This window comes from Enoplosus armatus, chromosome 22 (genome assembly GCF_043641665.1).
Source record: "Enoplosus armatus isolate fEnoArm2 chromosome 22, fEnoArm2.hap1, whole genome shotgun sequence".
NCBI lineage: Eukaryota > Metazoa > Chordata > Actinopteri > Centrarchiformes > Enoplosidae > Enoplosus > Enoplosus armatus.
This window is the reverse complement of record NC_092201.1, coordinates 11,251,136-11,276,430: the sequence shown is the minus strand read 5'-3', so window position 1 is coordinate 11,276,430 and position 25,295 is coordinate 11,251,136. Positions and strand designations below refer to the sequence as shown.

The 25,295-nt window shown below is 39.4% G+C and overlaps 2 protein-coding genes across 5 annotated transcripts in view; both read right to left on the bottom strand.

Moving 5' to 3' along the window:
- Nucleotides 1-193: 193 nt before the first annotated feature.
- tnnt2e (troponin T2e, cardiac) lies at nucleotides 194-9,250 on the bottom strand. Its single transcript, XM_070929373.1, has 13 exons — nucleotides 9,241-9,250; nucleotides 8,545-8,568; nucleotides 8,008-8,028; nucleotides 7,285-7,305; nucleotides 6,141-6,162; nucleotides 5,996-6,056; nucleotides 5,658-5,774; nucleotides 5,469-5,546; nucleotides 4,759-4,872; nucleotides 4,437-4,549; nucleotides 4,159-4,249; nucleotides 2,304-2,341; nucleotides 194-361 (listed from the first exon to the last, which is right to left on the bottom strand). Exons 1-13 carry the CDS (start codon nucleotides 9,248-9,250, stop codon nucleotides 322-324), a joined length of 750 nt encoding a protein of 249 aa, XP_070785474.1. The 3' UTR covers nucleotides 194-321.
- Nucleotides 9,251-14,938: 5,688 nt separating this feature from the next.
- The window catches only part of cald1a (caldesmon 1a), a 53,070-nt gene continuing 42,713 nt past the window's right edge, over nucleotides 14,939-25,295 (bottom strand). For 2 of the 4 annotated variants that reach the window (XM_070928833.1, XM_070928834.1), the window contains 7 exons: nucleotides 23,065-23,108; nucleotides 22,790-22,865; nucleotides 22,081-22,224; nucleotides 21,807-21,902; nucleotides 20,410-20,478; nucleotides 18,779-18,815; nucleotides 14,939-16,654 (listed from right to left, as the gene is read on the bottom strand). In XM_070928833.1, the coding sequence (XP_070784934.1) occupies nucleotides 16,641-16,654; nucleotides 18,779-18,815; nucleotides 20,410-20,478; nucleotides 21,807-21,902; nucleotides 22,081-22,224; nucleotides 22,790-22,865; nucleotides 23,065-23,108 (480 nt within the window). In that variant the 3' untranslated portion in view covers nucleotides 14,939-16,640. Of the gene's footprint in view, nucleotides 16,655-18,778; nucleotides 18,816-20,073; nucleotides 20,126-20,409; nucleotides 20,479-21,806; nucleotides 21,903-22,080; nucleotides 22,225-22,789; nucleotides 22,866-23,064; nucleotides 23,109-25,295 lie in introns of all 4 variants that reach the window. The other 2 variants (XR_011599191.1, XM_070928832.1) reach the window with 2 other exon arrangements.

The window sequence follows — 25,295 nt, the reverse complement described above, 5'->3', positions numbered from 1 at the left end:
CTACTGCTGTAGGTCATTTAATTATGTTTACATATCGCTGCCTACATGTGATATTTATGGTGCACTGTGGTTCTCTGTGTATGGTCCCCAAAACAATAAATAGAGCTATTTTATTGCCAGTTGAATGATTTGGATTGATTTGCTTTTAAGCTGTTAAACTGACAAAGAGACACTTAAACCACACAAACAGGGGTCAAAAGCACAATTCTTTTTATTGTTTATGTCTGAAACCAGCTGTTTTATTGTTTACGCGTACATTAATGTCATCGAAGTCAAAGTCGAAGTCTGCTCATTTTCAGACGCTGGTGCTGGTGTTTCCGTCTATCTCACCCTGCCCTTGGCCTTGCCTCTTCCTTTGGCGCTGTGGGGTCACAAACAAAAATCACTGAGCAGCTTACTGTGTGCATGCATAAATTCATGTTGGTTGCTCAGGTGTGTTCCTAACTAGCGTAGTGTGTGTGTATATAGGTCTGGTTATCACATTTGTGACACTAGTGTTGATATGGTTTGGAAGCCCAAAGTGTTCAAAATTAATTAAATAATAGACATTATGAAGTCATAATCATATAAATAGATTTATTAGTAACCATAAAATTGGGAAATAATCCAATACATTTTTTAAATTGCCCATTCTTTATTATTCCATAAGAATAACCTGCAATACAATTTTCTTATTGTAAATTAAATAAAACATATTTGAATCTATTTTATATTATCTTATTTATGTATTCGATTTTGAATGCTTTGGTTCTCCATACAACTTAAATCTGTTTTATTTAGACAAAGTCTTTGTGCATTTAAGGACTTTGGCTTCTTTTAATAAATAAAAAAAGGGTTTATAGAAAAACATGCCCATCCTCCTCAAAGTAAGGTATCAAAGAAGTACTGTTTATCAGTAATGAAACTCTGTTGGAGATACTTTTTTCGATATAGGTATGTTTTTCTACAAAATCCTTTTTTGATTTAACAAAAGAAGCCAATGTTAAAAGTTGAACATTGCCAACAACAAGAACATTGCCTAAATAAAATGGACATATTCTTGCCTGCACATAGACAGAATATTCTGTAACATTTTGTAAGTGCATGAGCTCTGTAGGTCCCCATGTGCTGTAATATGCATTAAGAAAATGAAATTAGGTATAGAAGAGAGTGAAGTGGAGTGATAGAAGGTTTGAAGACGACACCAAAGCATCATGCTATTAGAAAAAAAAACACAATTTTCACACAGCTGGCAAATGATGATTGCATCTCCTCAGCCACAGCCTTACCTTTGATCCGCTGCCTTTGTTCTCGTGTTGCGCCTCCGCCCATAAGATCTGATGCATCCACAGTTTAATCCACCAGATATTTGAGTGTACACACTTACCAGCTGATTCAACACAGACGCCTCGCTTTCTGCCTTGAAACGTTGACGTACGTAACTTCTTAAGAGGGCTGGTTCAGATCGGTTTACATTTCAAAATGTCTAGCTGATAGTGTTACGCAAAGCAGTTTGAAAAAGTAGCGAATATGTGGGGCTTTGGGACGTTCGCTCAAACCACCACACAGCTTCTCTACTTTTACCAACTTCAAAGCTCAAATATAGCTGTGGATCAGGAGCACAATGTTTTCGGACCGCCTGAATGATGACGTAAAGTGGGATGTTGAGTAAAAGATGCATGGAGAAGACTTGCTACATCAGTCAAAAGACAATAAAGAATATTAAGCAGAGTGAGAGGCCAGTACAGTATGGTAAAAAAGAAAAAAGTAATCAAATACTGCATGCATGTCTGAAAATGGCCTAACCCTCTAATACTGAGTTGATCTTTTTCCATGGCTGTCTGAAACAAGTCAAAACCTGGATCGATATTTTACTTGTTTACAGCCATAGGAAGGTGAGATCTGCGCTGCACAAAGTTAGAACTATGTCTATGCTCACAACTCACTCTGTCACATGTTCCCACTTTATATCAAGTAAGACGATGTGAGTTTAAAAGGCCTTGGGGTACAAGAGATAATGTAACACATTGAAGATCTGTACGGGGGGGTTCACATCTACAATTGTATTTATATGTCAAGGAGTTTGGCGAATAAAGACAGTGTTTCAGCATGGACTAGGGCAGTGAAAGCTATGTATCAAATACCAAATTTAGTTTTAAGTAAAACACGTTTGTCAGAAATGTATGATCTGACTTAGTAGTTCCCGAGGCTCTTTAAATGAGGACCAAAACCACCTCAATAAAGATACTCTCAGCGCCGATATGAGCCACATCTGAGATTTCTCAGGAAATCTCAGATGTGGCTCAAAGGTGGCTGCTACTTACCTCTGATGCTTCTGAACGCGAGCCAGGAGCTGATTGATCTGTGGGGGGGGGACAAACATGGAGGACTGACTAAAGACAGAACAACAGCAGACACAGGCGGACACCAGCTGAGCCCAAGAGCGGACCTTGTGGTCCTAAAGAGGAGCTCACCAGGACAAGATATGTTCACCTGACGTCTAAAGACTTTCATGTGCAGATGGGGACTCGCCTCTACTCTTTCTGACCACAGAATATCAGAACTGAAATGCTTATCATCATGTTTCAGTTGCGCTTGCGTCATTACAAGTCAAACTGTCCCTTACAGCTAGAAGTGAGGGATGAGATCCTGCTCTGACAGCAAAATGTGACTTCAGATTATGGCTGTCAAAAGTTGGAAAGAACGTGTGACAGCTGAAATTACGTCCTGCAGAGACACATCTTTTTTTTAATCCGATTTTAAACAGTTTGAACTGATTGTTTTTCATGAATATTTGTGTGGACTTTTGTTTGTGGAGTTAATATCAATGACTAATACTTGCAGACACAAAGGAATTGTTTGACATTTTAGAAAAGACGTTTTTTTTTTGCTTAGTTAAATGAGAAGATCAGTAAATAATGTCAGAGTCAGACTAGCTGTTTCCTCCTGTTTCCAGTCTTTATGCTTAACCAAGATAACCACGGCTGTTGGCCAAGGCTTTAACTTACATTAACCAGACAGATATGAGTGTTATTGATTTTCTCATCTAACTCTCGACAAGAAAGCAAATAATCTCCCAAAGTATCGACCTTTTCCATTAGAGTCTTATGTTCCTAGTTTCTATAAATTATACATAAAAACTAACCAGCTGTAGCAATAGAATACCTGACTTTTGAGACTTTCTGGATTAAACACGACCACATGGCAGCTTCTGCAGGCCTCCTCATCAACACACACTACCAGCTTCACCTTCTGTTTGTGGTCGCCCAGCTTTGTTCCTGCTCCGCTGTCCGAGACTCGGCTTGTGACCCTTCCAACACGCGGACAGCAAAACTACACAAACAACCAAGAGGCTCACACTCCTCATTAGCAGTTACTCACAACTTCTGCTGCTCATTGATTCGGGTCTGAAGTACATTAATCTGGAAGTCAAGCCACATTCATTTTAGATAGCCGCCCTCAGGACAGCCTTGCACTTTAAAGCTTTCGAATTCTGTGGCTTTTTCAGGGTCGTAGGCTGTATACCATCAATTTGCAATGTTTATCAATTTAGATCGTGGGATAAAATGATAATGACATAGAACATAAATCAGGTTAAGAAGTAAATATTGTAGTTAATATGAGGCTTTTTAGGCACGCCATAGGATTTCTAATAAATTCTATTTCAAAAACACATCATTAAAATCTAAAATCCCACTATTTTGTAAGCAAATACCTTAAACAAATAGTAAGACATTTTGGGAAATATATTCTTGACAAGAGTTCAAAAAGAAGATTGACACCATTCTCATGTCTGTATAGTAAATATCTAGCTGGCAGCCAGCAGCTTAGCTTAGCATAGCATAAAGACTGGAAACAGCTAGCCTGGCTCTATCCAAAGGTAACAAAATCTGCCAAACAGCACTTCTGAAGCTCACAAGTTAACGTGCTATATTTTGTTACGCCACTTCCAGTGCTTAATGAGCTAAGCTAACTGGCTGTAGCTTCATATTTACCATACAGACATGAACGTTGTACTGATCTCCTCCAACTTTCAGGGGAAAAAGTGAACTTTTACACTGACTGTCCTTCTACAGGTGCATATAAAAGTTTGGAGGGGACAAAAAAAAAGTTTTTTCATGTCTTTATGTAATTTCATGGAGGAATTGGCACATGGATACCCCAAAGCTAAGTACTTACATCATATTTCTGTCTCTTCAGTTTCTCGGTGAGGTCAAACTTCTCAGCCTCCAGCGTCATCAGCCACTGCCACAGCTCATTGGCCTTCTCCCTTTTGAGCAAAAACCAGGAGTATTTCAGAAACAGAGAACTAAGAGGCCTTGTCAAAACTGTAACAGTCTTTGATACAAGGAATGGAAAGTAGATGGGAGTTTATTCACAAACAAATCACCTGCATCAGACCGTGAATGTGGATATTAACCTGTCTACAGAACTGTGAACAAGCACAGTATCCTTACTTCACTTTGTCCTCATTGAGATGGTCGATGTTGAGAGGCTTCCTCCTCTCCGCCAGGATCTTCTTTTTCTTCTCCCTCTCCGTCTGCTTCTTCGCTCCCCTCTTTCCGTCTTGCTGGATAGGAGGAACAATCCAAGAGGACGTGTTGACAGAAAACAAAGAAAGAAAAGAAAATATCAAAGAGGGCCGCAAAATCTGAAGTCTGACCCCATTTCCTATTCATTCAAGTACAAACACATGTATTTCTGATCATGGTAACAGTCTTCTGTCATTCATCTCTGCGATGGTTGTGTGTGTTATTGTGTGTGTCTGTGATGACTGACCCTCTGTTGGACACCGCCATACTGCTGAGTCATGTTTGTCAGAGCCTTCTTCTTCTTGGCGTCCTCATCCTGCTTCTTACGGGCCTCCTCCTGCTCCTTCCTCTCCTTTTCTTCCTGCAGCACAGATTGTACAAGATGGTCACCGGAGACAGAAAGACACAACCCGTCCACCCGTCTCTCCAACTGCGGAACCAATTCTGACGGCAAAATCAGTGACTTACATAACATTTACTATATCTGCAAGTTGTGTGTTTTTTTTTCTTTCTAATATTCGCTCTCCTTTTAGCTCTGTTTTTGGTCTCCACCTACTCCCGGAGAAAATATCTGACTCTTTAGCTGCTAAATGTTCCACTATGTTCACTCGCTAACTTCTGTCTGTCTTAGGTTTGGTGCTAAGCAGGTAGTGTGCAGTAGATTTTTAGAGCGTTTTCACGGAAAACAGCTGCCTGCTATGTTATTCTAAAACATATTGACTATAGCAGCTTGAAAGAAAAATATAATACTGTATTATTTGCAGCAGACAACACAAGTTGTAGTATTCTGATGTTTAGGAGTTTATATTCGTCAGAGAAGATTCCCCACCAGGACATAGTATTTGGGAGGCAAGGCGGAACCACAGAGTGTCAGTTATTTGTTACAGGACGCTCTTTATTTATTGTGTGTGGGGTCGTGTCCTGAGAAAGATGACATGATGATGAACAGGAACTCACAGCAACACGAGCCTGCCTCTCCTTCTCCTGCTCGGTCCGGACCCTCTGCTGTTCAGCCCTCTCAGCACGACGCTTCTCCTACACACACACACACACACACACACACACACACACACACACACACACTGTAATTGTTTACTGGGTGGTGCATCACTGCAGCGATCTGGCACCCTTTCCTGGAAGACTTACGATCCTGTTAACGAGAGCGACGAGCTCCGCCTCGTCATTCTTCCTCTGAATGAAGTGGGCTTCGATCAGAGACTGCAGCTCAGTCAGATCCTTCTCCTGACGCTTCCTGTGGATGTCCTGCAGTTACACACACACACATTTGTGTTGACATACTTATGAGAGCCTTCAGTGACTGCATCAAGTCCTAAACAAAGTCTTGACCCTAAACTACTGCAGCAGACATTTGGTCCTTAAAATGTAGACACACTCTTGCAGATACAGAATACAGACAAATTTTGTGAAAGTTTACAATTGTGTCCGTGTCTCTCTGTTGTCTTAAAAAGGAATCAATCACTTACATCAAAGTCCACTTTGTCGCCTTCTGGTAACTTTGGTACAGCTATAGCTGGAGCAAATGCCCTGAAATAGCATGTCTTGGTTAGAATAAGAAGAACTTTAAATGACCAGTTGTACAGATTAAAAGTCACATGACAAAAGACTTACTTTGGTTTGGGTTTGGAGTCCTCTGTTATAAAGGAAAAAACATCAGGAAAGTTATTGTCTTTATTTCATCTATTTAGTTTTACAAGACTAAAATATGAATCTGAACAAAACAATGTATTTGTAGTGTAAAACTCACGACTGTGTAATGTGTAAAACATTTTGATATTTAGTAAATAAAATGATAACGCTCACTCACCCTGACTCTCTGCTGAAGGCCGAGAACATTGAAGCCAAAGATTATTAATTAATGTTCACTAATGGAACAATAGAAGGCAAACACACTCTGACAGATGTATCGTGGAAGTACTGGAACAATAAAACTCCCTAGAGTCTGTTCATAGCACTAAGTCAATATTCTGACATACAATAGTCTTTTGTGTTTGTAGCCATTTTATGCTCGACGTCCAATACAGTTGTTTGTGATAAAATGAGCAGCATGTGTAACAGAATGACTCAGTATGAAGGAGGTTTCTTCATAGTCTCCCAAAGGCTGTATTTAAAATACAACATATGCTTTGTTTTGGCGGGCAGCGTGTCTGTGAGCATGTGTTGTACAGAGCAGTGAAGACGCCAGACAGTCATGTTAAACTACAGCAGTGGTGGAAGAAGTACTCAGATCTTTTACTTAAGTAAAACTTAAGCAATAGTACAGTGAACAAATACTCTTTTACAAGCAAAAGTAAATCCATTCCATTCCAAATCCTGCTTAAGTAAAAGTACAAAAGTATGTGCATCAAAATAAACTTAAAGTACAAAAAGTAAAAGTACTTATTATGCAGAATGCCCCATTTCAGAATAATGTGTATTATTCATGTGTGCATCACTTTAATGTTGTAGCCTGTAAAGGTGGGGCTTATTTTTTATTATATATATATATATATATATATATATATATTGTTGGGTAGCTTGTGAATTTCATCAAGGGATCAACAAACTCTTATCTTTATTCATAATAATACATCATCATTGATTTGTTGGTAATATGTTGTATTATTAATCTGAATTTGCAAAGTAACTACAGGTATCAAATAAATGTAGTGGAGTAAAAAGCACAAAAATGTACAAAGTACAAAGTAGCATGAAATGGAATTAAGTGCAAGTACTTCAAAATTGTACCACAGTAATGATCAGTAAGTTACAGTACCTTCATCTGCAGCTGGAGACTCTACGACAAAGGACATATAAGGACATGTTAGTGCATCAGCTGGCAGAATACAAAAGGATTTACTTTATTATTTGCAAATACTGTTTCACTCAGGTCGGATTTCTACTTTATATATTTTGATATGAAAAACGTCCCTGCCTGTCAGAAGGAGGAAACAGAAAGTCTAAACAGTTTCTGTATGCCTTGTCTTACTGGGTTGCCATAAGTACTCTAGTGGCTTTAAGCCATGAAAGCTTAGTTTACATCCAGACAGTCGAGGCAGTTCTTTTATAAAAGCGTGTTATAAGAATAAATATTACAATAAGATATTTACACAACTTATGAATTCATCTGCAACAGAGAATTGAACGGATTGAAAGTCACTTTTGCTATTTCCTACAAATATCTCAGAAAACATGGCGTGATGCACAAACCAGAGTGATATAGTGTTATTTAGTCACACCATGCGTTACCTTCTTCTTTGTAAAGGTAGTGTGAACAGACAGTTGATCGGCGAACAGCGTTGATAATCAATGCAAGAAATCGAGAATAGCTCGTCAGTAAAGTTAATGTTACTAGGAGAATTGTTCAAGTAAAATATAATGGACTTCAAGAAAATAATACAATACATTCTGGAAAGGAAATGGCCCTTTGGTTAGTTTCATTTTCCAGATTAAATACATATTTATATACACACATAAAACAGTAGTAAAAAGTCATTACCTTCTGCAGTAGGAGGAGGTTCTAAAGTAGTGTGAAATAATGAAAATATGATTAAATATGTCTGTTTTAGATATTCAAAGCTCTAAAATGTCAATATTCTGTCAGTGAATAGATGAAAAGAGATACAATCACAACAATAAGCAGCACCTGAGTTTTACTTGCATGCAAACAGTTATTTTGTCTGAGTGGATGTCACAATTTTCACAAAGTGGATAGCTCATTTTAGACTAAATTCATCACTTAGCAGGCAGCTCCTTGGCAGCCAAACACAGCAGCAATTTGTGGATAAAGAAGCATACAAATGCTAATGGTGCTGAAGTAAATGACAATTACATTTTATTGCAATGTGAAGGTGGAATGAAGAGAAAAATGTTTATGATGGCACAAGCAATGCTGTGAGCAGCACTACACATAAAATGATTATAATATCAAGTGACACATTTAGTTTTCGCCTTTTTCTATATAAATATTATGTTCTGTAAAAACACAGATGGAATTATAATGGCACAAAGAAAAACATTCAAAGAGGAGAATTACCTTCTACTTCAGGTGCAGCTTCTTCTATATAAACGAGAGCATAACAAGAATGAATGAAGCCAAATTCTTGTTACTGTTGGCCACAAATATGACAAAGGAAGACGTGGCACCACACACACACTTGCACAACAATAATATATCAAAAGTGTGTAAGAAATAAACAAAAAAGGCATTATTTACAGACAAAAAAGTCATACAAACCTTCTCCTTTCAGTGTCAGTGAACTAAATAAGGATTAGTGGATCAATGAGACTCTGGCAAACAGTTTGAGGCTGGGATTTGGTCAAACTCTGAGCGCTGTGATACTGTCTCTAGGGATGCTCTGAAACCAGCGCTGGTGACATTCTGAACACACAAAGTCTAAAACAAGGAATGATGTGGATTCGCATGGAGGTCATGAGCCGTTTGTAACCAGAAATGAAAGGAGAATCTCAATACATAACAGAAAAGAGGGTTTTGTGTTGTTCAAATTTTTTTCATCCAAGGCTAAAGAAGAGGTATAATTTCACATACAATACAATACAAACCTACATACATTACAATATGAACACGTACAATAATGCATGCCATCATACATTCCTACACACATACATACATTCACACAAACATACATACATACCATCGAAAATGCATGCATGCATACATACATGCATATCCATCATACATAAATACCATCATAAATACATACAAACATACCATCATACATACCATCATACATTCATTCATACATACAAACCATTGAAAATTCATACATACATACATACATACAAACATACATACATACCATCATACATTCATTCATACATACATCATACATAACATCATATGTTTTTACATACATACACACACACATACCATCATACATTCATTCATACATACATCATACATAACATCATATGTTTTTACATACATACACACACACATACCATCATACATTCATTCATACATACATCATACATAACATCATATGTTTTTACATACATACACACACACATACCATCATACATACATACATACATACAAACCATTGAAAATTCATACATACATACATACATACATACCATCATACAGTCATACATAAATACATCATACATACCATCATACATATATACATGCCATCATACATTCATTCATATGTACATACAAACATACATACATACCATTGAAAATTCATACATACAAACATACATACATTCAAACATATATACATGCATACCATCATACATACATACATACTTACATACCATCAGACAATCCTACATACATACATCATACATACATACATACATACATACTTCATACATTCATACATTCATTCATTCACATATACTTACATACATACCATCATACATTCATTCACACATTCATACATACATACATTCATTCACACATTCATACATACATACATTCATTCACACATACATACATACATACATACATACACACACACACACACATACCATCATACATACATACATACATACATTCACACATACATACATTCACACATACATGCCATCATACATTCAAACATACATACATACATATATACATGCAATCATACATCCATTCATATATACATACATACATACATACATACATACATACATACATACATACATGCAATCATACATCCATTCATATATACATACAACTTGACATACAGTACATATCATTGAAAATTCATACATACATTCATGCCATCACACACACACACACACACACACACACACACACACACACACACACACACACACACACACACATACATACATCTTTGTAACTGCATTGTTCTGTCTTAATGCCTTAACAATATCAAAAAAAGTGGAAAGCTTGCTATGGCTTTTATCACTGACAGCAGACACTGTAACAGCAGCAGACACACCGGAAACAAGACGATGCACACATGTGAAGCCATGCAGAAGCCTTTACCTTCCTCTTCCTGGGTTTCTACCTCTGAGGAGACATAATCAGGTCAGCCACGTCAGGCAACAGAACCTTGAAAGTGACATTTTGCTTTCCAACAGTGAATGCTCTCCAACTCTTGCTTACCTTCCTCCCTGAAAAGAAAAAGAAGAGGAGATGTGAACTTTTGGAGCAATCAGTCGAAAAATCTGCTCAGTTTGTCTTCAATTTAACACGAAACACTAGAAATGCTACCAAAATGTAATGAAGGTACTCACAGCATTTCCTCCGCTACTTCTTCTCCAGACATTTTGGATTCCAATTATCTGCATCAAAGGGGAAAGCATCAAGACTCACCACTTCAATTCACAACCCAGAAGACAAGATGCATTTTTAATTAATTTCCTTGTTTTGAGATAATAAAGAGTTTTAATGCAGCTGTCAAACAGACATAACCAGACTCTCATTTCTCTTGGGCTCAACATAATTAGGGCTCGTTATATTCTTTTTTTGTGTTTGAATGTTTTTCTCGCTGTGATTTGTATTGCTGTTTGTCTTCCTGATATGTTTCTCTTTATCTTATCGACTGTAATGTTTTCTCAACCCCCTGAGATTTCTTTCCCTCGGACAGATGGTTTGTATCTTCTTTTCTTCCCCTCTCAGTGCTTTTATCATTTGCGCAAACAAGTAAACCAAAATCTACAAAAAAAACAACCTTGGCTACACGCTGTGAGATTGGAGCAATTGTAGAATTTGAAATGATTTCACCATGGGCACTGCAAGCTTTAAACAGCTCCAGGCCTAATCCTCAGCCATTTCCTCTTGGCACTGATCAAGGCTGCAGGCAGCCGACTGGAGTCTGAACCACTGAAACTATCTGCACGAGTCCTTCAGGGATGGACTGACGCATCTGAAGCTACGCATATCATATTGGCTCAGATATGTACACTCGGAAAATGATTTTCCAGGTGCTCAAAAGGCTTTGAAGTGCTACGCTGCAAGAAATGTCCATCATAACAAGCGTGAGTTACTCTGATATTCATGCGTAACAGCTTATTGTTCTGTCAAAAGCGAAACATTTCAATATGATTTCAACGCTTCGTCAGTGTTTCAAAAATCCTCCAGAAACACATACATTTCACACATGAAGCTATAGAATATATAGAATATTCTCATCACACTCTCAGTAAGAAAGCAAATTAGTATATTTCCCAACTGTCAATCTGTTCAATCTGTTTCTCACAGGTTTGCAAACTTAATGACAGAGCAATGCTAAATCGGTGGAGTAGCCCTTTAATATCTGAAACTGATACTTAAATCAAGAAAATACAGTACGTTCATACTTTCAGGTCAAGGTTAAAGACATCACATGTCAGAACATGATTGTGCAGAACAGTCTCTTGGACCACGTTTTGTTTCCACGTGCTTATAAATCCCCAGATCATAAAACCCGTTGTCAGTAGGCTGAACAGCGGGGGGGAGTGTGGGTCTATTTTTAAGAATAATGGAGCGTGCTTTTGAACAGGTGTGGAGCTACTCCTCCAGACAATGGGTTTGGCTCACCTCAGTGTACTCACAGTAAATCAATGAGCCGGGACCCACATTCAGACAGACTATTTTTGTCATTGCGGTTTGGTCAGCTGCTGCTTGGGGAACATTTTTATAACAATGCCTCTCAGGAGTTTGTCTTGCTTCCTAAAACATAATCCTCGTGATAAAGACAAGTTTTTTCCAGGTCTTTGGTAATAATGGTGACTTATTTGACATACACGTTGAATGGGTGGTGTTGGCATAAAGAAAATTAGCCCCACATCCCCAGTTCCACCCTCCCTCCTCCTCCTCCTGCCTGGCTACAGTCCTGTTCTTTCTTTTCCAAGTCGTTTCAAAGAGCCAGCTGCACATTCAATCTCTTGCATGCCATATTTACACCTTCCCCCGGTTACTGTCCACAGTCATGCGTCTGGTTAAATTCTGTTACATATCTGCTCAAATTCAAACATTGTGGTGCCTGGAGTCAATGTGTGGTTGTTACTTGTGTAAACAGATTGAGCAGCTGACGTCAAAAGGATGAAGAAAGAGAAAGGGAACGGGACTGAGAAAGATAGAAGGGTTAGGGTTGGGGTAGGGAGAAATTGAAGAATACCATCTGGTTGAAGAAAAGCACTGACTGGAAACCCTGAAAGAATTCACAGTGTTTGAGGTGCTGTCATGGTTGGGGTATTAAAACGTGTATTTGCTTTAATGCATGCGGTCAGTTCCCGTCTGGCTGAAACTGTGGAATAACACACGGTCTGACAGTGGCAGGAATGTTGCGGGTGCTGGTTTCGGCATTAGGCAGCATTAAGTCAAAGCCCAAAGCATGCTACCAACACGGCAGTCTCAGGGGCGAGCTTAGCACCTTCATCACCAGTATATGCACTGCTCAGATCAGAATACATCACAGAAAAGCCATCAAAAAATCTTAAAGAGTCTACTTAGGCAATGTCTGAGCCAATTTAATTCAGCTTTCATGACTTCGCATGGGTAACAGTAGTTAGATCATGCAGAGGAGGTTTGTGTATTTAATTCAGCAGTTGTCAAAATTATCAAGATTTAACAAAACAGACACTCATTTCTATTAAAAACGGCAAAATATGAACTGCACTTCTGACCAATTCAAACACAATGCAAGATGTTATTGATCTTTTCGGTTCATGCTCAGATCTTACCCCCTGTATATCCCTGAGGAAGAGTTGGGATTAGCAGCAAGTTCAGGTCTTATTCTTTCACATCCAGACAGAGACAAGTTCAATCATCCTCCCCAAGCACACTTAATACAGCCCTGTCCATCATGTGACCAAATATCTTTACTATGACTGGATAGAATTGTCAGTTCTATTGTTGGAGGCAGAAGATGAGTTATACCTGGAGAGGAATGCTGCCTTCAAGTGCTCCTCGCAAACTGCTTCATTCGAGGCCAGAAATTGGAAACACAACTTTATTTGGCTGGGGACAGAACAGATCTCGTGATGTTTATTTTTTGGTTGTTAGGCTGAAGTCGGAGTATGTAAAGTACAAAAGGCAGGCAACAGTTTTTAAATCATGAATTAATGCCCGACTTTTACCATCAACCTTCGTCACTTGATTATGATCTTTCATCCTCCATTCAAGTTGACACAGTTCATTAATACAATATTTCTGACAACAGTTTGGAGGCAGCAAGGGCTTGGCAAGGACTGCGTGGTTAGTCTGTCCTTTTTATGCTGGAAGCAAACATGACATATTATGTGCAAGGGCTCCTACTAACAATTACAATATTTCTGACAGCACTTGAAGGCAGCAGAGGACTTGGCAAGGACCGGGTCCTTAGTCTGTCCTTTTAAAAGTATGCTTGATATTGCATGACAAGTTATGCGCTCCTGGGCTGCAACTGGCTATTATTCTTACTATCGGATCATCTGTTGATTATTTTCTGATAAACTGATTCATCTTTTAGTTTGTAGAATGTCAGAAAACAGTGAAAAACGGCCTTCACAGTTTCCTTTTCCACCAATCACCAACCACAAAGATAGCTAGCTAACACTATTAGAAAGACACTTGTCGAGTCTCTTCATCTTAAAGTGTTTTTCTTTTGTCTTCAAGGACACAAATTGGCAATAAGAATTTAATGAGTCTTTTTCATAGTATCAAGTGGAGTTTATAGTGATGCTAGAGCAGTATGCAGTTTAGTAATGATTATGTGCATTGGCTAGTGTATTTCTTTCAGCTGGTAGCTAGCTGAAAAGGCTGGCCCTTGGCGTGTTTTAGCCACCAGTGTTTTCAGTTAAGGTAGCATGAGGAAAATTTGAAATGTGGCGAGGAAAAGGAAATCTGGCACGGTGAAAACAGGTAAACAATTAAATTAATTGTGCCAATACCTACAAAAAATAGGAAAATGACAGAGTTGAAAACTAAAATGAGCTAGTGAAAGACAAATAGAAGAGTAAAATGTTTTAATTGATTCTATCAAATCATTGGTGGTGAAGTCGCCTGACATCCAACATCTACTTCATATGGCTTCTAGTTCAACATAACACACAGACGTTTGGAATGACATGATTTAATAATGATATGACAGCTGATTCAGAGCGTTCCACATCAGCGGCAGCCATATTGGTTCTTCACAGAAAATGCCTCAACTGCCCTTAAACCCGCACATATTAGATAAACGGTTGTGATTGGTGCGACCTGAATCAGGCCGGATGGAAATCTGTATGAAAGGAGCAAATAAAATGATGAAAAGCTTTACATTTCTTTTTACACTATTTAATTATTAAGCTAACAACATTATTCATCATTCATCATCCTACATCATTACTGATGTAGTCAGGTATTTTGACCTATAACCTTTTACTACATTTTGTTAGTTTCATGTCTCCATAATTAACCAATTGTTTCAACACAGAGGGTATATACAGTATGTAATGTGGTCCATAGCAGAGTGGTGGTTATGGAAGGAAACTTAACAATGTGGAATACCTCAATGTCTTTATTGCTGTTGTTGAGTCAAGGGTACAATGTTTAAAACATTCATCCAGTTGGAAACTACCCACTTGTATGACATTGGGAGTGTTTAGAGAGACTACAGATAGTGTGTTTTGCATAGGCTTACCGCTACACAAACAACAAGTGTCTGGTTAAACATGGAAATAAAAAGAACTTCAAAAAACATAAAATGGACACAAGGTTGTAAAAAAAAAAAAAAAAAAAAAAATACGGCATGAAACCACTGTATTAAAAAATACATAAATGTCACATTAAATCACGCTTAGAAGTGTTTTGGTCAAGCTCCCCTGCTCTTTTTTAGGAGCCATGGAATGTGATTGTCTGACTTTTGAGCAGTAACATTGATCAATTTAATGCCCCGGCAAACCGTTAATGTTATCAGAGCTTGTGTCACGCAAAAACTATGAAAGGGAATGTGCTACTTAAGACCATGTCAGTGAAAAAGAAACATGAAAACCACAAGTCTTAATATCATACTGAGTTGCTTTGAGGCTATCCTGTACTGTACCTCAGCTGTCATAAATGTTTTCATTGCAATCATAAGGCCAGAAGAATTACATAGTGGTAAATATCCTTGTATTGTACTAGTATCTTGTTATATGTGTAGGCACCCTGATTTTACTTTGTATGCCCTCATTAGAAAATGATCGCTGAGCATAAGAGTGTGCATAGAAGCTATAAAGAAGTTAAAGGTAGACTTAAAAAAGAGGGTTGTTTGCCGATTTCCTACATTATAAAACATACAGCTTTTAAGCAGCGAAGGCATCTTGTGCACCTGCTTTTCAAGAGGAATGTCTGAAGAATTCAAAGTGATCAAACAGGTACAAAAGCTACAAAAACAGCTAGAAATAGAAAAGGACAAAACATATTAAAACATAAATAAAATGACAAAGGATAATAAAGTCATAATGGCCTTCTGAATATTCAATACTCCTATCACCACCGAAATTAACTGCCTGTTGGTGAAAGTTTCTGGATACAAAAAAAGCAAAAAATACCTTTTGTTATGAGTATAAAGATGTTATATAAGATACAGTATGATAGGTCATATTCAAAACATCACATGTGCTAACATATATTACTCAGACCATTGCTGCACTATTGGTAAGACATAATAAAAGTGAAATCAGCTAAATTCTAGAAGTGCTTATATTTCTATCCTGAACTGGTGAACGTTTAATAAAATCGCAATGTGTGAAGCTTTTGCTTTAAATATAAATAAAAAAAAGAGATGGAAGGTGTCCTGTATGAGGGAGGGAAATGATTTCACCCATCTCTTTGGAATGTGGAAACTTTTAACTCATCTACTTGGTCTCTATCAAAACTGTCGGCATGGAGTACAACAGATGAATCTAAATTTAATTTGTTTTTTTTCTTCCTGGCAGGATTGTATAAAGTAATTAGTAATAGTAATAACAAATGTCCAAATTTCACAGCATTTTGTTTCTTTGAGAAAGTAAAAAATCATTGTGCAAAGGCACTATACGTGGCAACTGTACAAAAACATGATGCTGTTTCTGTACAGTGCTTGGACAGCGTCCCTCCTGTCCCTCCATTTTCTTGGGGTCCCTCATGGGAGTGTGATTATTTATTTGGTTCTTAAGACAAAGTCAAAGGAAGAGTCTTGGATTGTCGTGGTCCCCAGCTTCAGTGGCTCCTTCAAGACATTAGTGCCCCATACCTGGTGAAAGACACAAAACAAGTCCATCAGTGGCTTTACAACAAGTCTGCAGACAGGTGTGGGTTCATGACTCTGACCCTGTGGCACAGAGGGCCAAACCAAGCAACAAACACCACAGTGACGTGTTGAAGCCATGCAGTTAACATGCAGTTTAAAGGACATTTGATGCTTGCTGTATTGAACTTAATGGGAAAGACCCACAGCTCTTTTCAATTTAAAGTTTTTTACATAAGGAATCAAAATAATTGTACTTCTTGTACTCGTATGTTTCTGGGTCGAAATTGTTATTCCATTAACAAAGCTGCCTTTGAGAGGGTTGTTTTTTGGGGTGTTTGCTTGATTGACAGGTCTACGAGATTGTGTTGGTTGCTGCTTGCTTGCCCCACTTTAGGTTCACCCAGACTCCAAGAGACTGACAAAATAGCGGCAAACATGAACCCAAAATCTTGTAAAGACTTTACCCTTCTGAAAACTATATGGGACATCACAGATACTACTGTATATCTACGTATGTGTTTTAGCCATGCTAGCTGCCTGGCAATGTCTGTCTTTTGAATTTGTCCAATGCTTTGATTTTTGACCAAATACCTGCAAAATTAATTAAAATATTTGAGATACTTGAGAATATGATTTACTAACTCTTTGACAAGTTTAGTGAAGCACACTCTAAATGATATACTATTGTGCACAATAACAATCAACAATCAATAGTTTTCACAAATACAGCTTTTTAAACTGCTATAATTCATTTTGGATCAAGAAGCCAAAACCTTCTCACTTGAAACGTGTAGTTCTAAACACAGCCAGAGAGATTTAAAATTCCACCTTCTCTATTACCAAGATGGGGAACATTATTTTGAAAGCTCTCTATTCGAGCCAGGCAGGTGGAGAGTGTGAAGCTGCTGACTTGTATGAAGTCCAGTGCGGTGTCAAATGTCAGTAAGGTCCTGCAGCCAAATACTAGCAAGAAATACAAAATCTATACAAAGCCTCTGTCATCCTCTGAGTCAGACTGTCATGGTGTGCTAATCTCCAACATACCAGCGATTAATGTGACAAACCGGCCTGGCAGGAGCGCCGCGTCTAACACCCTGAGAGACAGGACTGCGGTCTGAGCAGCAGAAGTGGACGTGCACATGAGTGGAAAAGCTGAAAGGTTTGAGTGGCGTCGAGATGGCTGTTGAGTGGGTTTATAGAGGTGAAATTGGTGTGTGTCTATGTGCGTGTGATCCTGCTCGCTGAACAAGCCACACATTACGCATATATGTATGGAATCCCTCAAGGCCAAAACCTCTCTTATGCCCGCTGGGGGGAACAAAAGGAGGAGGAGGCTGCACTCAGATCTGATTTTAAAATAGCAAACAATGTTTAAGTGGCATCCTAAAACACTGTGGAGCAAAAGGCCAAAAGGCAAACTGAAAAAGACAGCGGGGTAGGCTGTGATAGGGTCAGTTATTGGTTTTGAGACACGTGGTGTGTATATAAATCAAAGAGCCAGTGACAAGATGACATGCAGGGGCAAAAATTAAATACAAAAATTACCATCCTAACAAACACAATGGAAATGTTTGCTAGTGGGAAGCCAGTGAGGGATCATGTGTTTTTGCTTGAACTTGAACTTCTGTGCATGTTATGCCCTCTCAGTATAGCTGTCAGCTGGCACAAGAAACAATTGGCTTACGACACTAGACAATGAGATCATCTCTTTCCCTGTCCTTTTCTAAAGTATATGGCTTCCCTTTTATCTTCACAACTATGCATTGGGTCAGCAAGTAGGCTGCCAACATACTTTTTAAAGCATTCTGTCACCTTGCAACTCATTGTGGTCATTTCCATGTTTTTACATCAACTAAAGGATTAAGCTCTCCTTTATGGGTTGAGAAAATCCCCCATCTTTTGGTTTCTGAAAGCAATTAGAAAAAAAAAGAAAAAAGAAAAAACTCTGTGGCCAAGCTAAGAACAAGGCAGTGTTTCTTGGGTTTTGAAACGTTGACTTTTTGGAGCCACAAGTTCACTCGGCGACTGCAACGTCCATGCTCGCATGCCTGCCCACCCATTTGTGTCTTCTTACACACACATTAACAAGCTCTGCGGTTACAAGCCTGGTGGCTTGTAAAAACTCACCATTGGCGACTGATTTGGTCTCCCCTCTGCCTGCCACCTGCAAGAGATGAAGACAGGAAGGTAATAAGGTAGCAGAGATGCAGACAGTCAACAAAATATACCTGCAAAGCCTCCAGTCAAAGTGCAAAGTGCTAAAAATCACTTCTGGTCTTAGACTTCCACCTATACAGACTCTTGAACCTATCCAGATCTCCCTCACCAGTCGTTATCCTGCTCATCTTGCCTTCCCTGACATCATAGCATAGCATGGTTAGTAATGACACGGTCCCCAACCGCTACCTTCCCTGTCCAGGGCCCTTTTTACGTCATTGCAGACCACCGCCTGGTGCCCTCCAACCCCACTACATACTGTGGCAGACCACAGCCTCCGGCCTGCACTGCAGCTGTTGGCTGCAGGGACACGCCACTACCAGCGTAGGAAGGAAGGAAGGAAGGTAAGTTCATGCTACAGTGGGGCAGGTAGGATATCCTTGTCATATTCTTTTTTTTTTTTAAATGTGGGGTTTCACTTCTAATGAGCAGCTCTACAAACACAGCTTTTCAAAAGGCAATTTATTCATGTCAGGTTTAGTCCGACTTGTTTGAAAATGCGAGGTGATAACAGTGATTCAATACTGCCAAACTGCCATTGTGCAACTCAGCAAGGCGTCTTACTTGTAAAGAGTGCTGTAAACAGTTTCTCCATTAGTGCAATATAAAATCAAGTGAAGTTGGACTGAGAGTGGTGATTTGTGGTTGTCAGAAGAAGGAGCAGTGATGTGATACAGCCATTTGTGAAAAGCATTCAGCCCGCAGTTGGACATCAGGCGCACTGTTAAAGGTTTTTTTTACGATGCAGAATTTACACTAAACTGTAATCTTCTGGATTTTGTTGAGTCGACTTTAACAAGTTACGGGTGTTAATGGAGTCAACGGCGTAATCCTTTAAAATTGGCTTTACTATGGCTCTGTTGATAAGTTCCCTTTGTTTCTTTTATTTTACAGCACTCAGAACATCTGGCCGACATGCTTTACAAGAGTTTTTCCGAAATGCCCTATGTGCATTTTGGAAAGCAACTGATGAAATGCAAATAATTACATCCTCTACAATGCGAGCGTAAGTCGCATTTGTCAAATCATAAATATCGAATTTTGGACCGCAACTCTTAGATATTATCATTATGATTAAAAGTAGTGTCCAACCAGAGCGCAGCTTTGCCAACAACACAGAGCAAAGAGTCGACAGTGTGACAGCAGAGCGAGAGGTCATTCTGTGATGAATGCTTTGAACAAACATGGAACAATTAGCGCTTTACCTCTCCAGGCTTATTCCAGATTTAACGGTGAGGTCAACTAGCTATGAGAGTTCTTTAAAACAAAAAACAAACAGAAGTGATCATTACTCCCCTTGCTGCAACACCAGGGTCACAATATCGTGAGATTATTTTAATATTCCTTCTTCATTCCGTTTATTGACAACAACTGGAAAACCATGAGAAACCATGGGAAATCCTTCCATGACCACAAACCAATTTGGCATAGTTAAAAGTCCATCTGGACATACTCCACTTGGATTTTCCTCGATGCGTGGGACTGGTACTCTTTCTTCATGATACTAGACTAGTGAATAGTTTGAAATGAATCACAGCTACCTTGGTTGGAGAGGCACCTTTGTTTTCCCATAGACTCCTCTTGTTGGTGACGTCAACAGGCTTCAGGTCCTGTCAGAGAGAGAGACAGAAAACAAGAGGAAAGAGACAAAGCATCATATCAGCGATGCTCAGAGTGCTCGGCATTTAGGTCAATTTGAAAATAGTGAACATATTGTGGCAAATGGCAGAGTAGGGGAGATGTCGAGGAGGGGAATGACAGAGGAGGACAGAGAGTCTGTGGAACGAGAGCAAAGGTTGACAGACACTATCAAGCAGAGAGGTGCTTGTCTGGAGGAAGTGGAAAATAGCACTCTCGCTGTGAGGCTGAGGCAATCCTCTTTCAAGAAACTCCATCGCAACGCAAAGTAAAATTCAGGGAAGAGTTATTAATATTGTAACACTGGATGGTAACTGTATGTGGCGGAAGAGTTCCAGTTTTTGAATTTTTTGTTAAGACACGCTCTTTTGGAAATACTTGTATTCAAAGTTTCCCTTCATGTCCTCAGTCTCTCCTGCTGTGCGTTACCTACTTGAGCACAAGCCATAATCCGCGACATGGAACACTGTAACATAAATATTTGGGTGAAATATTGGTGGGAGTGAAGAGAAGCATGATAAACATGAGCAGGATTTAACTATGATAAGCTGAAGATAAAATGCTTAAGTGACACTGTATACCAAACGTATGCCAAGTCTACACTTTCCACATGTACTGTAAACATATATTATGACAGATGTAAGAGTGGACTGCAGCAAGCTCAGACACTTCATAAGTTATTTTTATTTATGGCCACCAGGTGGTGCCAGACAGATAATATCTCAACCTCACTGGCTCCACTGCACTGTTAGAAAAGAATGAAGAAACATCTACTGTACAGAACACGGCCAGCAGTAATTGTGACATGTTAATAATAATAATAGTACTGCAGGTCTTGCATTAATGTGTCAAGTTCTATCTCTACCCCAACTAAAAGCTGACACACCACTTAAAGCCCAGAAAAAACATGGTATTTCTCTGTAACATTTAACATTGATAACTAAATAAGCTGATAATAAATGAAAACACATCTTTAGGTATTATTTACAAAGAGTTTACCACTCCAAAACTCAGCTACTCTGCTTCTTCAGAACTGTGTGGATGTGGTTTGACCAGATTTGATTGACAGTGACCACCAGCTGACATGAGTTTCTGATATTGCTGAATCCTGATCGGTGCATGGAAGTATGTGACATCATAGGCCCGCCCACTTCAAATGAGTAAGCAAAGAAAAAAAAAGAAATACAGAAATCTCTCATGTGAAATAACCAAAACTGTTTCTTTAAGCATTTCTCTATAGGGCCCTGAGCTGTACAGTACATGTACTGCAGCGACAGGGGTTGCTACGGCGACGACCTACCGCTGGCCGTTCTCCTGGCGTTTTGGCCCTCTCCGGGGTTTTATTCAGCCAGTCGTTGATGCGGCCCGCCACGCCTGTCTTCATCACAGCTGCTTCCTGTTTGGATAGGGTCATAGGTCAGCTAAGCCTGGTCGTCATCGGCAACAGGGCTGAGCAGGAAGTGCCAGTGAATTGGGCTCTTTCCTCTCTCTCTCTTTCTCTGCTCCAGTCACACAGGCACACAACACAAAGTTTTATTCAGGTCGTCACATCCTCCACCGCCTCCGTCTTTTACCTTGAACGTGGTCCCGCCGCCTCCAGGCGAGGTGAACGCGTTGCCTTTCTCCCACATGCTCTTGATGTTTCGTATGCTGTCGGTGACCATGGGCAGATCCACCGCTCCAGAGCGAGGGGATCGAGACTCCTTGTTCTCTCTCTGCTGAGACAAAGTGGTGGGTTTAAACTGGTGAATAGCAGGGATGGATGCTCTGATCAAAGCTCAGATACCTGTCTTTTAAAAAAACTAAAAACCCACATGAGCTCGCTAACAGCTACAAATCCCTACAGCGTCTTTTAAGTGCATTGACAAATATTACAGTGTTGCTTTGAATATTCACATCAAATACAAATACAAACATGCTGGGTATGACTTAAAAAAGAATTAGCATGAGGGAGCAACACGCCGTGCTAATTCTGACTGCTAATGCGTTTCCAGTTTAGGACACTTAAGACAAAGGACAGGTACTTTTGGGTAACTATTAGGCCCAGAATGGCAACCAAAAGTGTATCTATAGAAAGAATAACAAATTGGTAGAAATATTGAAGCAATTGATGTTTGATATATATCTGCATCTTGTAATCCCAAGAGGGATAGGCTAAATGTTTTGCATGACACAGAAATAAAAACTACACAAGTAACTACAGTGTTAACATTATGTGTCACCAGTGTCAATGCCACACTGCTGCCAACATTTCACAGTAGAAAAAAACAAAACACTGCTAACCTGAGCAGCTGAGGTGTACTGCTCCAGCCTGTTGTCTATCTTGGACACCACAGGAGAATGAGACATCTTCACCGTGCTGCTGGGCAGAAGCAAATAGTCGGCATACACGGCATGGGACCATTTTGAATATTATACACAATGTGGTTGAGCATTGCATCTTCAGAGAATACTTTTCCAACCCCGAGTGGGAATTGAGCAGCAAAACAGGACTGCAAGGCTTAACTTAAAGCTCTGTTACCAGAAGAAAACATGATGATGCTTAAGTATGTTTTTACCTTTTCTGTGCCGACTTGTTCAGGAACTCTGCCCTCTCTCCAATCTGTTGAGAAAGGTTATTAGAGCTCTAGGTTAATAAATATTGCAGTGATGTTCCACACATGCATTCATCACTGCAACACAACATTTTCCTTCACTCTTCAGCAGCCTTAAAACTGGTGTTAAACCCAACCCTCCCCTTGATTTCCATGCTCCTATCATGCCTTTATTGTTTGTATGAGTAGTTTCATTGTAAAACCCATACCTGAGTTCATAAGTCAATATGTAGACACACACGATTGTATTCTAATTTTTCATTACTTAAATAGTGCTATGTACTTAACGTTCCTGCCAATAATCACATATTTGGTAATGGTGTGTATCTCATTTTGTCTCATTTCTTCATACGCTCAATATGCTGGATTTTCCTGACCACAATGTGACTGATTGTTCCCTCCGTGTGCAAAATGCGACATGCACACCATGCAAACACACACACAGAAAAAACAGCACGTTTTTTTTCATATCCCTGCTGCTGGACTGTGGGAATCTCAGAGGATTGTTTATGATATATTAAAAAAAAAAACACATGCGTTCCTTAGACGCTCACAAAAAAACCTTTAAACGGACAAAAGAAGAAACTGCAGAAAAAGCTCTCTCCCCCTCTCCCTGTGAAAAAGGACCTTGCACTTGGCTGCTACTGAATGTGGGAGTTCCCAAAATACTCCTCGACAGGAAATTCCCCATTCTCAGATGCGTTTTAAAGAGCTGTAGCCATCCGAACGCAGTTACAGTAATCCTGTTAACCCTAATCGCTTTCCTGCATCCCCGCAGCCTGTCCTTCATTCTGTCCCCTGTCCTTCGCTTCCAGAGAACACTGTGCTTTATCTACGGCACGGAGCAGGGTTATGCTGGTTTACTGATAACATGTGGGCGAGCTCCTGGGACTGTGCTCCACTGGGAGGTGATCGCTGATAGTGAGGCATATTTCTCTGTGTTTTAGTGTAACAGGAGCCACAATATGGCAGTTGTCGGGCAAAAAAACACATCAGCAAAAGGCAATGAAGAAAAAAATGTATATTCTCAATGGCATGCATGCAATTTTGAAATAGACCGACAGGTTTCAAAGAAAAGCAGGAGCTGGAAATACACTAAGCACATAAATGGACCTGGAAAATGTAACATTTGGGTGAGAAATAGGAACAAATGATCTATCTGCTGTTGTTCAGTTCTGATTTGGCAACATGTGCGACAGATATGAGTCAATTTTCATGTGTTCTTTCCACTTATGTGACTATTACGACATCCCATATTGTGTGCTATGTTTTTTAAAGCTGCACTAATCAATATTTTTATATCAACAATGGGACAAATGTGTGAAATGGGAATGGTACTGCTCATAGAAATGAACCCACAGAGAATTGAGAACTCTGCAGTTCCCCTCAGCATCTTTCAGCTCATTGTTTTGGTTTACGGAACCACAACTTTACTGTTTTGGTTCATTCTCACCTCCTGTTTCCAGCTGCAGCAGGCAGCTGTTTTCAATGAAAAAGCTGAATGCCACCTGTCCCAGCACCAAACAGCAGATAGACAAAGTTAGCGAGTAGCTGGTGAACAGATATTTAACTATCTCAGAAGTTGGTGAAGACCAAAATTGAACTAAAAGGAGAGTGAATATTGGATTTACATTCACCAAATGACCAGAAACATGACTCAAAATGAATGCTAATGCTGGTCTGTATCTGCTTGATGTGTAAATAAGCAACTGCTCATCAGCTTTATCATTTCAATGTAACATGTTTATAGCTTGTTCTGCTGCCACCAAGTGACCAAAAATCAATTAGGATAAAGCACACAATGCAACTGTATCACGACTTGGTAATACAGTGTCACATAAACAAAATGTATAACACTGCAAAGCAACAAGTCATACACAACATAGTGTGTGGTGTACGAATTAAAAACAGCCCAAAGACAGATACACACACACACACACACACACACACACACACAAACACACAAATACGAACACAGTTGTACCTACAGTGAACATGACCACAAAGTAAAGCTGTGTCTGTGAGGCGAGAAGTACAGTTGAGCATTATAAACTGACCACAAACAAAGATTCCAGTACGGTCACAGCTCACACACTATTAGAGCCGAGCATCGAGTCTGGAGTCTCACCGGGACGGGCCAGATGGATATTACTGCTAACTGTCACTAATTAGATTTTCTCCACTGGCTGAAAATC